Source organism: Plecotus auritus (genome assembly GCF_963455305.1).
Source record: "Plecotus auritus genome assembly, chromosome: 5".
NCBI classification, from domain to species: domain Eukaryota; kingdom Metazoa; phylum Chordata; class Mammalia; order Chiroptera; family Vespertilionidae; genus Plecotus; species Plecotus auritus.
The window spans coordinates 79,284,805-79,298,146 of NC_137776.1; the positions used below are offsets into that span (position 1 = coordinate 79,284,805).

Consider the following 13,342-nt stretch of genomic DNA (forward strand, 5'->3'; position numbering starts at 1 on the left):
GCCTTTCCTATAATTTACACAGAGTCACTGTCTATACAGCCTCATCACAGTCCTGTATCTAACAACCTTTGCCGATTGGTAAATGTTCACACAGGGCCATCATTTGCAAAGTGTAACTATTATGAACTGAATTGTGTCCCTCCCCAAAGTCATGTTGAAACCATAGCCCCAAATATTGCTGTATTTGAAGGTAGTAAAGACCACTAGAAGCAGTTTGCTTTTAGCTGGCAAGTCCAACAATACACATTCACTTTTCTCTATCAGGGACATAGTAACTCTCCAGCCCTGTTTTAGAATTTAGTTTGTGGTTACCTTGACCAGTCTTTTCCCTCAATAAGATACCATACTTGTCCATTACATTAATGACATTATGCTGATTAGATCTAGCAAGAAAAAAGTATCAACTAATGTAGACATTTTGATAAGCCAGTGGGGGAAGAAAATACTTGAAAAAATCCAGGGGCTTTATACCTCAGTGAAATTTCTAGAGGTTCAGTGGCATGGGGCATGTTGAGATACCCCTTCTAAAGTGGCGGGTCAATTGTTGCATCTTGCCCTCTGACAATCCAAATAGGCCTCTTTGGATTTTGGAGACAACATACTCTTCATTTGTGTGTGTTATTCCAGCCCATTTACCAAGTAACTAGAAAAACTGCTAGTTTTGAGTAGCACCCAGAATAAGAAAAGACTCCAAAACAAGTTGAGGCTACTGTGCATGACGCTCTGCCACTTGGGCCACATGATCCAGCAGATCCAACACCACTGAAGTATTAGTGACAGATGGGGATGGGATGCTCCTTGGAGCCTCTGACAGGCTGCTGTAGGGGAATCGCAGTGCAGGTCCTTAGGATTTTAGAGAAAAGCCCTGCCATCTGCTGCAGATAACTACTGTTCTTTGCAGAAACAGCTTTTGGCCTGTTACTGTAGAGACTAAAAGCTTAACCTTGGGCCAGGTTATCATGCAACCCAAGCTTTACATCATGAATTGGGTGTTATCTGGCCCACCAAACCATAAGGTAGGGTGTACAGTAGTACTCCATCATCAAATGGCTGACTGGGCCAAAGCAGGCCCTGAAGGCACAAGTAAGTTACATAAAGAAGTGGGCAAATGACCATGGTACCCACTCCTGCTACACTACCTTCTCCTTCCCAGCCTGCACAGAAGGCCTCATGGGGAGTTCCCTGTGATCAGCTGATAGAAGAAAAGCCTTAGGTCTGATTTAGAGATGGTTCTGCATGATATGTAGGTACAATCCCAAAAATGGAAAGCTGCAGCACTGGAGCCCCTCTCTGAGACATCCTTGAAAGACAAAGGTGAAGGGAAATTTTCCCAGTGGTGCACCTGGTTGTTCACTTTGCTTGGAAGGAGAAACAGCCAGACGTGTGATGTATAGACATTTATAGTCTGTGGCCAATGGATCTGCTGCCAGGTCAGGGTCTGACAGGAACATGATTGGAAAATTGGTGGCAAGGGAATTTGGGAAGAGGAATGCAGGTAGACTTTTCTATATGGGCAAAACATGGGAACATATGTGTAGCCCACATAAGTGCTCACCAAAGGGTGAGTACACATTCTGTGGACACCAGAGAGCCTCTTTCCCCAGCTATACTTGTCATCACCCAATGGGCTCATAAACAAAGTAGCCATAATGGTGGGAATGGAGGTTATATATGAGGTCAGCAACATGAACTCCATTCACCAAGGCCTAACTGGCTATGTTCACCACTGAGCATGCAATTTGCCAGCAGCAGGTTACCAACATTGATTCCCAATATGGCACCATTCCCCAGAGTGATCAGCCAGCTAACATAGTGGCAGGTTGATCACAATTGGACCACTTCCATCATAGAAGGGGGTGTGTTTTGTTCTCACTGGAATAGATAATTATTCTGGATATGAATTTGCCTTCCCTGCATGCAATGCTTCTGCTAAAACTACCATCTGTGGACTTACAGAATGACTTATCCATAGTCATGGTATTCCACACAGCATTGCTTCTGACCAAGAAACTCATTTCATAGCAAATTAAATGTGGCAAAGGGCTCATGATCATGGGATTTACTGATCTTATCATGATATATACTATCCTGAAGCAACTGGCTTGACAGAATAATGGAAAGGTCTTTTTAAGACTCAGTTATGGCACCAGCTAGGGGGCAATCCTTGCAGAGCTGGGACAAGGTTTGACATGCTCTGATTTGACATCCAATAATATTGTTTCTCCAACAGCTATCAAAGGACAGCAATGCAATAATTAGGAAAAATCATTTCAGAAAAGATGTGTCATTAGAGACCAAAACTAAGATCATCCACATCCTCATATTCCAAATTATTTTGTACAGATGCAAAAGTTAGATGGTGAGGAAGGCTGACAGAAAAAAAAATCATTTGAAGTATGGTATTGCAAGAGAGCTCTATATATACCCTGGACTGCCAGAAAGATAAACAAGTAGGTCCTAGAGCAAACTAAGCCTGAAACATTGCTGGAGGCAAAAAAAAAAAAAATGACAAAGCAGAAGCTGTCATACTCCAGACACATCACAAGAATGCAGGGTTCTTTGGAAAGACAATAATACTGGGAAAACAGAAGGCAACAGGAAATGAGGAAGACCAAATATGAGAAAACAGATTCCATAAAAAAGCCATAAGCATGAATTTACAGGAGCTAAGCAGGGCTGTTGAGGACAGGACATTGTGGACATATATTCACCAGGAGTTGGGCAAGCTGACTCAATGGTATGTTGTAACACACAAAACTCACTCTTGCCCCTAGAACCCACTAGTAAAAATTTTGCTTCTTGTCCCCAGAATCCTATGCTCTGCTGGCCTATAGGTCTTAATTCCAAAGAGAGGAAGACTTCCACTAGGAGATACAACAATGATTCCACTGAACTGGAATTTAAGACTGCTACCTGGCCATGTTAGGTTCTTCATGACTCTGAATATATTTCCTGTGCTGGCTGAGATGACTGATCCTGACTAATACAATAATCCATGAAACAGGAAGAGAAACGTAATTCTAAAAATGCCTTTTAGAAGAATTATGAAACCAGTGTAATGCAGTTGGTCCTACAAGTTCTGATTTTGCTACACATATCCCTTGAGTGACAAAGTGATCAGATTTTAAGATTAAAGCACTTCTTACCAAACCTCATATTACTAGCACCTGATTATACATGAAGCAGAAAAGAGAGAAGTCTGATGACTGTCTCAGTGTTTTTCATAGATTTCAATGTATAACCCTTCCAGACATTTTACTCAGACCTAGAAACCTAAACCTATTCATAATGTCCTCTAGAAATTCAGTAGTTCCTTTCTATGTATATAGTACATATAGAATATTATATATATGTAATTATAAACATATAATATGGTTTAAGTCATGATTATTAAGATTAGTCGATTAATTCAGTTATCCTTTCATTCATTCAACAAATATTTAATTAGCACCTAAGAAATACAATGCATATTATTGAGTCTAATCTTGACATATCCTTTATTCCTTGGCTAACATCCAACATACATTTGGAAGATCAGCATTGGGGTATGTTGATGGCTTAGAATAGATATTTGCTTACAATGCACTAGACCTTAGATGCACTAGCTGGTTATGGTTAAAATATAGTATAACATCAGCATTAACTGATACCAAACTTCAACTCAAACACTTACAAATAAGACAAACTAATAATACCACAATTTACTCCAATATAAGCATAGTCAACAGTTTATAAGAGTAACATAATGTAAATCACATTCTAATAGCAAATTTGTTTGAAAATCATCTTACCTCTTGTTTGCACCCCTTTCCCACAGGCTTCACTGGTGCTCATTATTCCCTGCCTGACAGATTCTGGCACTAAGATACAGGGGCTCCATTTCTGTGGCTTCCACCTGTGATTACAAAGAACAGGGAACTAGAAATTTCACCATGACAAACACACAAAGGACATACTTGAAATGGATAAGTGGGAAATCCAAAAGCATAAAGATAGTAATTCAATAAAAATGGATTTGAACCCAATGCCATAAAATGGAGCCCTGGTATGCACTTGAGATAATAATCCACTCTGCCTCAGGTTCACGGTTAATGCCTTGATTCTTTTTTAAAACGTGGACATTTTGCACATAAACCTTAGTTCATATAGCAAAGTGGCCATAAAAGCATTAGAAGCACAGATCAAATCTAGAGTGCTAACCACTTTATGAACTTACAATTGTTAGAAAAAGAGAGAGAGTGTTCTTATGTCCCATTAGAGCATTAGAGAATCAAGTTTCGAACAGCTGAAAGTGCCACTTGCACACCTTTTCACTTGATCTTCTAGTTCAATATTTTAGAAATGTGTTTCCTAGGACTTTGAAGTAACTCAAACAACTCAATAGGTTGTTGAGTAAAAGGGAGGTGGGGGAGGCACAGGTACCTATGTATGAGATAGTTCATTCCAAGGAAGAGGAATTGATCTGCCTCTGATGAATTACCGATATTTCTATTCCTGTGAGAAATAGTCTCTAAGGACCCCGTCTGGCTTTTCCCTGTTTTTCCTTCCTCAGATCAACAAAACTTTCTATTTTTAGGACCCACATGACAGACTGTGCCTTGTGTCCTTAGCCTGTCTCTTCAGAATGTTCCATCAAACCCAAACCTTAAGTGAAGCCACAGCTTCTGCTCCTTTGCTTAATATATTTTTACACTTTTTCCATATCAGCCAATACCACCAACAAGAGATGTTAATTCAAAGAGTAAAATAAAAACAGGGAGTAAAATATCATTGCCCAGCCTTGCAAGATGAAAATGTTCTAGAGATTTCTTGCAAAACAATTGCATAAAATTAACACTACTATAAAGTACATTTAAAAATGGTTAAGATAGTAAATGTTATGTGTTTTATCATAATAAAAAAAAGTCTTAGTGAAGGAAGACTTTCTTTGCTGAGGAAAAGTCAGTTTAATGTCCTTCTTAGTTATGTGAACATAGCTTGAGATAGTACTTGGAGATCACCTAGCATAGCCAGCCATTAATATCAGTACTCACAAACTCCTCCCCGTCCCCCCCCTTTTTTTGTTACATTAAGTGGGTCTCTTGGACAATTGGAAGTAAGTGAGGCAGAGATGGTCTTAAGGGGAGATACAGACCATCCTGCAAAATCAAGCCCAGTACATTAAAATATAAAAGTGAAACAAATATATCATTGACTTTATTCAAGTGGCCTCCATATTGGGAAGAAGTGGAGAGAAATCAGAAACAGCTAACTAGCAAAACCTGTCTTTTTTAAATAAATCACCTATTGATTTTAAGTAGCTCTAAATTTTCTTTGTATATGCATAGACTCATTCAGTATAATTCCAAAACACAGAAACTGATACAGTAAGGGTTTTTCAGTCTGACTTTTCAACTAGGATATGTCATCCATTCAGATCTCTTAAATTTACATGGGCTTTCTACACCAAAATGAGACCAAGGAATGGAATCTAGTTTAGTGTTCTGCAGAGATGGAAGTAGAAGGAATGACTTTTCAGGGCTCTCCTGTGAAACCCTCCGTGTTGGGATGATGAACCTGAGCTCAGGGCAAGTGATATGTCCCAGACTGCACAAGTCAGGGCAGGCCAGTTTTCAATCCTACATCCCTGGATGCTCAACCATGGACCCCTGGCCAATTCCATATAAGGATCCTCGCCCATGCTGCTTTCCCATTCCTGTACTAACCTAACATATTGGAGGAATGCTCAAACTCACAGAAATATTTCTGTGGACATTTTGTTTCTGTTCTAATTGGTAAATGAGTTACTATGTCACTTTAATGGAGTAAAAAAGAATAATCACAAAATAATGATAAAGGTCTATATTAACTTGCTTCCCTAACATACCAATGATGGAGAAAGCAAAAACTAAATTGGAACCAAATTACTCAAAATTCATGGATGCTTTACTAAGGAGCAGAGAATCACGCTGATAACTGGGACATATATTAAACCACACACACCACGAGAAATGATACATTGATCCAATCCACACACAGTGAAACTGATTTCTGGGGAAATGGCAGGAGGTCGATGATGGAAACTAGTTCAAACATGAGTGGCTAAATTGAAGTGCAGCAAGAGAGTCAGGAGAGTGGACAATAGAAAGGAAGAGCCCACTAATAGTTCCTAGGACTTTCTCTGATTATAATAGCCATTGGTTCATAAAAATGTGAAATAATATTTGATTTGGCTAATTTTTTCAATTGGCCGCTATCCCCCAGTGATCATTAGTTGGGCTCAGAAGTTTCAATATTTATATACATGGCACAAAAGGATGGATATTGACAGTGCTTCCACAATGCTCCTGTGGTTGATGAGGAAAAACTAATAGTCTGGGCATGTTCCCAGTGTTTGTCTACATCCTTCCCAAACTGGTCATCATATAGAAACAATAGGAGTACAGGCATGATAAAATCAATAGTAATTTAGATTTCTTCAATGAGACTCTAAACTTTATCTAATGTAAGGCATCATCTTAAAAGAAGAAAAATAACTTGTATTTTTATTAATGAATTAGCCCTTGAATTTCAAAAATTTAAGATGTAGCTTCTCAAATAATCCAGGGAAATATTAGGCATTTTTGGTAAAGGCAGTTTTAAATGTGATGATAACCAAATGCCTTTTAAGATCATGGGATTTCTTCACAAACCAGTAAAATCCAACAGTGAATTTAATGCAGATGTCCTTTAAAGCAATGTTTCAATCCAGTGTTGAAAGAGTGGAAGCTTATGTCTAGACACACAAGCCTCAGGTATTTTTTTTATAACCACCAACTTGCCAGAAGGAACATTTATAGTTTAAAAGTTACTCATTTTCTTTTCATTTTTAACATTTTATCCATAGGTTAAACGAATTTTGCTAACTAGATCTTTTCTTAAAATGTGTACATAATTAAAATTGAGAACCAAAACAATTTTTTAATTATATACTTACTAAATAAGTACAAATTTGGTTTGTTGTTCTTAATAAAAAAAGGTTTTAGGATGAGAATAATGGAATGAAGTAGGTTACCTTTGCATGGGTGCCTGTGTGTGTGTGTGTGTGTGTACCTGTGGTTCAGTTAAGGACCTCACCCTGAATCTCCTTGAATCCTGATCCTGAAAAGATTTCTTGAGTGGCAAAACTCCAGAAACTCATTTACTATCAAAATATGTCTGTTTCTTTTTCCTATAATAGGCTTTCATATTCTTTATCCCTCAAAATGTATTCCAGATAGGAAGGGGAAAATATAGAGGTATTTGAAGATAAAGAACATTACCTTATCTTATCTATCACTAAATAACCATATATATATATATATATGCAAATTGTCCCCTCAGGAGTTTGACCGGGAAACCAGAGTTCAATCACTTGCTATGACATGTGCTGACCACCAGGGGGTGGTGTGGAACGAAGGAAGGCCCCGGCTGGCAGTCGGCAGCTGGGGATGGGAGGCCCTGGCAGGCAGCTGGAAGGCCCTGATCGGCCCTGACCACAAGCCAGGTCTAGAGACCCTACCTGTGCATGAATTTTGTGCTCTGGGACTCTAGTATATTATATAAAAAAAAGTCATAATTTATTTTGAAGTTTAATGATTATTCCAAAAGTTAATTACCTATATGTAGGGCACAATGAAACATCTTCACACTCTCGCTCTTCAAATAAAGTGTCTGGACATTCTTTGCCTCCATTGGCTGCTTCCTGGTTGATAATCCTGTATCGAGACTGTCTTATTGTGGCATTTCCTGTGGTAAAGAAAATATAAAATGAGAGTGCTCTTTTATGTGGATGCAGAGAAAAATCCAGGGTTAGAGAGCCACTGAAACAAACAAACAAACAAAAAAAAGAGGTGAAGTAAGAACACGTGGAAAGACTAGCGGGAAATGAGAATAAAAGCAAAGACCAGCACTTAATACTCAATGCACGCTTCACACTTAATAATTGTGATTTCAAATCTAGGTGTTCAAATATGCTAAGGCATATCTTAAGGTTTTGAAATTCATCTGAATCCATATTGCCTGTGGCATAATCTGAGAGGCCATAGAAACCCTCTTTCATCTCAAAACAACAGCTCAGGGGCCTAGCATTTTCCTAGCAGCAAGTCACTCTCTGGGGTAAGGCATTTCTCTCTCTAAGCTACTTATTAATATATATATATTAATTTCAGAGAGGGAGAGATAGAAATATCAATGATGTGAGAGAATCATTGATTGGCTGCCTCCTGCACGCTCCATACTGGGGATCAAGCTCTTCACCCAGGCATGTGTCCTGACCGGGAATCGAACTAGCGATGTCCTGGTTCATAGGTGGACTCTCAACCACTGAGCAACACAGGCCAGGCTCAAGGCTACTTTGTACAATACAAACACTCATAAAAATAACTACATTAGTAACATATTTATGGGTGTTAGTTTATTAGATTTTTTTATTCCTTTATCACCTGAGATAATATATATGTAATTGAGGTTTAGGAAAGAGGCACTAAAATTGTGACAAAATATTGTTTAATTCAATGTTTTGCTAAGAAGCAGAATAGTATTAAAAGTCAACCTGCTAAAAAGACAGTTGATGTTCACTTGAATGTGTTCTAGCATTTCATTTTATAATTTTAGATGCCTTCTGAATCAACAACAGCAACAAAAGCCAATTATAGTTAACAGTGGTTATCAACTATTTTAATTATTATGTGCAACATATTACATTAGGTATGAAGATACCAATTCTTCAACTTACAACTAAACAGGAAAAGAAGGGGCCAATAATGCACAACTAGGTCTGAGTCATTGTAGAGCAAGAAGTGTCAGACTGGGGTGTAGTGTTAGGAGAATGCAGAATAAAGCATTATCTTTCATGTTTCTGGAAAGGGGTGATCTCATAGAAGAGGCAGAATTTATTCTGGGACCTGAAGGCTGAATAAGAAAAAAATTGCTGAAGCCATTTCAAGCTAAAGAAACAGTTTGAGAAAAAGGCACTGAGATATAAGGGACATGGGATTTACAGAGAAAGACATGTAACTGCATTCAGAAGGCGGATGTGTGTATGGCTTGTGTGTGTGCACAAGATGGGGTTTATAAAAAATGGAGCGATGGGGAGTATAGGGGAAAATGGAGTTAATTTGTAGGTTTGGGGCAGATACTGGACCTAACCATGTTAAGAAGAAAAGTCCTAGAAAGCCAAGTAAACTAAGTGGAGTGGAAGAAAAGGGAACTAAAAGGAGCCTTTATTAAATTATCTATTCACATGGCTGTTAAAAACTCATTACTACAAAAAGACATAGTGAGAAGTGACTGATCCATTCCCTGTCCTCCTCCCCAAACATTATGAACTGTTTCTTATTTGCTTCCTCTGTGGTTACCTCCAAATCTACAAATAACATGCTGATGGCATTACTTTTTGATTTATTAACTTTAGACATCATCGATTGACTTTCTGCTATACTTGATGAGAATTTACTTTGCACCACCGTTCAATTTTTTTATAATTATATCGTTATTTCTATGTGTTTACTGGTTATTTAAAGGCTTTATATAACCCATTTCTTTTCAGCCCCACTGTTCACTGCTGCCTTCCATCAGACCAGCCACCTATGGTCTAAGAAGTCTTCCTGGGTAGATGTCTTCCTCTCTACTGCTACCCACACTCTTGTTCAGTTAGGTCATGGCTTCCTGTGATGTCATCAGCTCCTCTGTCCTTCAGCCTTTGGCCACTAAGTCTTCCACAAATTAATTTAGATCTCTCATCCACTGATGGTCCTCTTCTTTTTTGTTGACAAGGAAATAGGGCTTCTAAAATTCCTTTCTATCATTTTAATGAGGTTAAGGGGAAAAGGAAAGACTAACACATTTGTACATTTCATGCTCTTGAACTGATCAGTTAAGGGCATGCATGGAATCTTTGCCATCTGCTCCATTTTATGGTTGCCCTCCTTTGACCTGCTCTGTAACAAGGAGGCTGACCATAGAAGGAGTCTGCTCATCCATTGGCTTCTAGTTTGGTTTGGCCAATAGGGGATGGGGCAAAAAATGGAAGGAAAAAAGATGGCAAGAGGCGAGAGAAAGATCAGAGTATTTATTCCACCAGATTTCATCCTCTGGATCACCACAAGTTGGCTTCCCACCCTATAAAAAGCCACAGTTCCTGTGGAGTGGCACCTCCTACAGCCACTTCCTCTGAGTTCTACTAACAGCTCCTACCTCTGTCAGCTTTCAGGATTGGGGCTGTCACTAGGACAAGTACTGTCATTTTACATTCATCCTGTCCACTGCTTTGTAAATAATCCACTTAATTTTCTCCAGTTGCCCCATTTGACAGCAAATGCTTATATTGTCAAAGGATAGATGCAACTAGTATTTGACAGAGAGGGGTGCTATAATTGGTTCCTCCTGAAATGTAGTTAAGGCCCTGTAAGGGGTACAGAAAAAAAAAAAAGATCAGAAAAAGAAAAGTATAATTAAAATTGCCTGCAAAATAATATTAAAGTTATCTTCATTTGGGTAGGAACACTATTTTTAAGTAATTATGCCTTTGGAGAAAAGTCTAGTCCCCCACTCTCAGTTAATTCCAATTATACTGTACTTGTACTAAAAACTATTGTTTAACTTTAGGATTTACATGTGTGTGTGTGTGTGTGTGTGTGTGTGTGTGTGTGTGTGTGTGTATTCTATCCAAGTGTTATCTTTGGAGATAAAAAATAAAGACTGGAGATGATAGAAAAAATAAAGGGACATCTTTACTTCACATTGAGAGACAACATGACCTGTGCCTCTTCCTTCACAATGCAGCCACACACACACACACACACACACACACACACACACACACACATATTAGTACACACAAACACATGCACAGTGCACATTCGCACACAGAGGTATTCTGCTTTATAGTTTAACTAGAGGCCCGGTGCACAAAATTCTTGCACTGGGGGGGGGGGCAGTGTCCCTCAGCCTAGCCTGCACCCACTCCAATTAGACATCCCTCTCACAATCCAGGACTGCTGGCTCCTAACAACTCGCCTGCCTGCCTGCCTGATTGCCCCTAACTGCTTTGGCCTGCCAGCCTGATTGCCCCCTAACCGCTCCCCTGCCAGCCTTATAGCCCCCTAACCACTCCCTTGCTGGCCTGATTGATGCCTAACCACGTCCCCTGTCGACATAATTGACACCTAACTGCTCCCCTGCCAGTGTGATTGCCCCCAACTGCCCTCCCCTGCTGGCCCAATCACCCACAACTGTCCTCCCCTGCCAACCATCTTGTGACAACGTGGGGGTGGCCATCTTGTGACAACGTGGGGGTGGCCATCTTGTGGTGGCCATCTTGTGACAATGTGAGGGTGGCCATCTTGTGACAATGTGGGGGCAGCCATCTTGTGATGCAAGGACATGAGGGTCAATTTGCACATTACTTCTTTATTATATAGGATTATAAGTAAATAAATTCAAACTTTGGGGAAAATAGTTGCATTGATTTTCATGCCCTATAGATATTAAGGTGAAGGTTGAGAAGGGGAAGACAGCGGCTTTGCAGGTGGAAAGCATTTGTATTACAAATATATGTAAAATATAGTGGAAGTTTCTGGGTATTATAACTTTAATCTACACCAGATCCAATTCTGAGCATTTTCCATATATATCATTTTATTAGTATAATACTTTATGTTGTTGGTATTATTACTATTATTATTATTATTATTACACCTATCCTATATAATAAAGAGCTAATATGCAAATGGTCATCACCTGAGGCCGTGCCCCCCCAACCTGGTGCTAGGCCGGGGGACCTGAGGCTGCACCCACTACCCAGTGGGGCTTCACAGGGGACCTGAGGCTGCACCCCCTGCCAAGCACTAGGCCGGGGGGACCTGAGGCTGTGCCCCCCGCCCTGAAGGTTTTGACGGGGTGGGGCCAGCCAGGTCTGGGTCTTGCACAATTTTGAGTCACGCGCAGGTGGGCAGGGACTTGACTCTGGGTCCCGCGATGCACCGCAGACTCTGATAGGAGGGAGATTTTCATGTACATTTTACTAATTTTCTTTCATCTCTGACACTTCTATTATAGAGAAAGGGCAAATAGCAATATTAAAATATTTCCTCTAATTCCCCTTTAATGTGCACAAATTTCATTCACTGGGCCACTAGCTTTATAAATAATAGAACAGAGAGAGAAAAAGATAAATAATTTGCACAAAGTCACCTAGCTAGGATTAAAACTGCAGCTAAACAGACATCAAAAGCCATGATTTTTTTCCATAAAAGAGGCTTCATAGTAAGATAAAGAGAGGAACATTCCAGGGACGAGTCCACATAGCAGGTCCCAAGGATATCTCTTCCTTTCTAATAAATTCTTCAATGACACCCTATTTGCAGAAGGCTCTATGTGTCAATAAAAATACAGAGTTGTGGGGCTTAGTGAGTGATGGTACCAACCTCATTAGGCCTATGAAAAAATAACAATTAAAGTGCCTGTTTACAAACATAAACTACTGCTCAAACATGATTATGGCTAATAAACAACTAATCTAAATTCAATCTTGATTTATACATATTTTATAATTACTAAGTCAGCAGGCATATGTAAGTTGTTATAGTCAAAAGCAATAAATTTAGAAAAGGTGGAAACTTAAAGATCAAAAACAATATTTAACAGGAAATACATGAGTGGGATACACATCTGGAGGAATATTTATAGATTATCTGTGAAGGCCTACAACAGTGCTTCCTGGAAAGATGGCAGCAAAGGTGGGAAAAATCAGCATGAAAAGAGTATTTATGGGTGATTCATGGCCAGGTGAGCTGGGGCACATCACACAGAATTAAATAATCATGATTTTGCCTTAGCTTTTTTGGCTCAGTGGATAGAGCATCGGCCTGCAGACCAACAGGTCCCAGGTTCAATTCTGGTCAAGGCATATATCTTGGTTGCAAACTCCTCCCCAGCCTGGGTCCTGGTCAGGGCTCCTGTAGGAGGCAACCAAAAGATGTTTCTCTCTGTCTTTCTCTCTCTCTTCCAATCTTCCTAAAAACCAATGGAAAAATGTCCTCAAGGGAGGATTAACAACAACAAAAAATCATGAGTGTTGATCCCTAGTGCTGGGTTATTCAGCAATGACTTGAAGTAAAGCACTGACTCCCTAAGTTTCCAATTGATTTGAAATGTGAGAGTATGGGAAAGCAGGTAGAACATGGTGAACATGAGCACAGCTTATAGAACAGGGTTGGATATGAACACTGGGAGATGGATCCTAAAGGCAAGAATATGTACAAAGTAGAGGCAGGATAGGTATTTATCAGCAACTCATGGCAGTTAGTTCAACACCAATCTTCAGAATTCTCATGGTAGATTT

At 39.5% G+C, this 13,342-nt stretch overlaps 1 protein-coding gene across 1 annotated transcript in view; it reads right to left on the reverse strand.

The window, feature by feature from the left end:
- The window catches only part of THSD7B (thrombospondin type 1 domain containing 7B), an 885,792-nt gene that overhangs the window by 370,478 nt on the left and 501,972 nt on the right, over positions 1-13,342 (reverse strand). Inside the window, exons 11-12 of the mRNA XM_080669078.1 lie at positions 7,617-7,746; positions 3,792-3,895 (exon numbers count right to left, since the gene is read on the reverse strand). Coding sequence (XP_080525204.1) covers positions 3,792-3,895; positions 7,617-7,746 — 234 coding nt within the window. The remainder of the gene's footprint in view (positions 1-3,791; positions 3,896-7,616; positions 7,747-13,342) is intronic.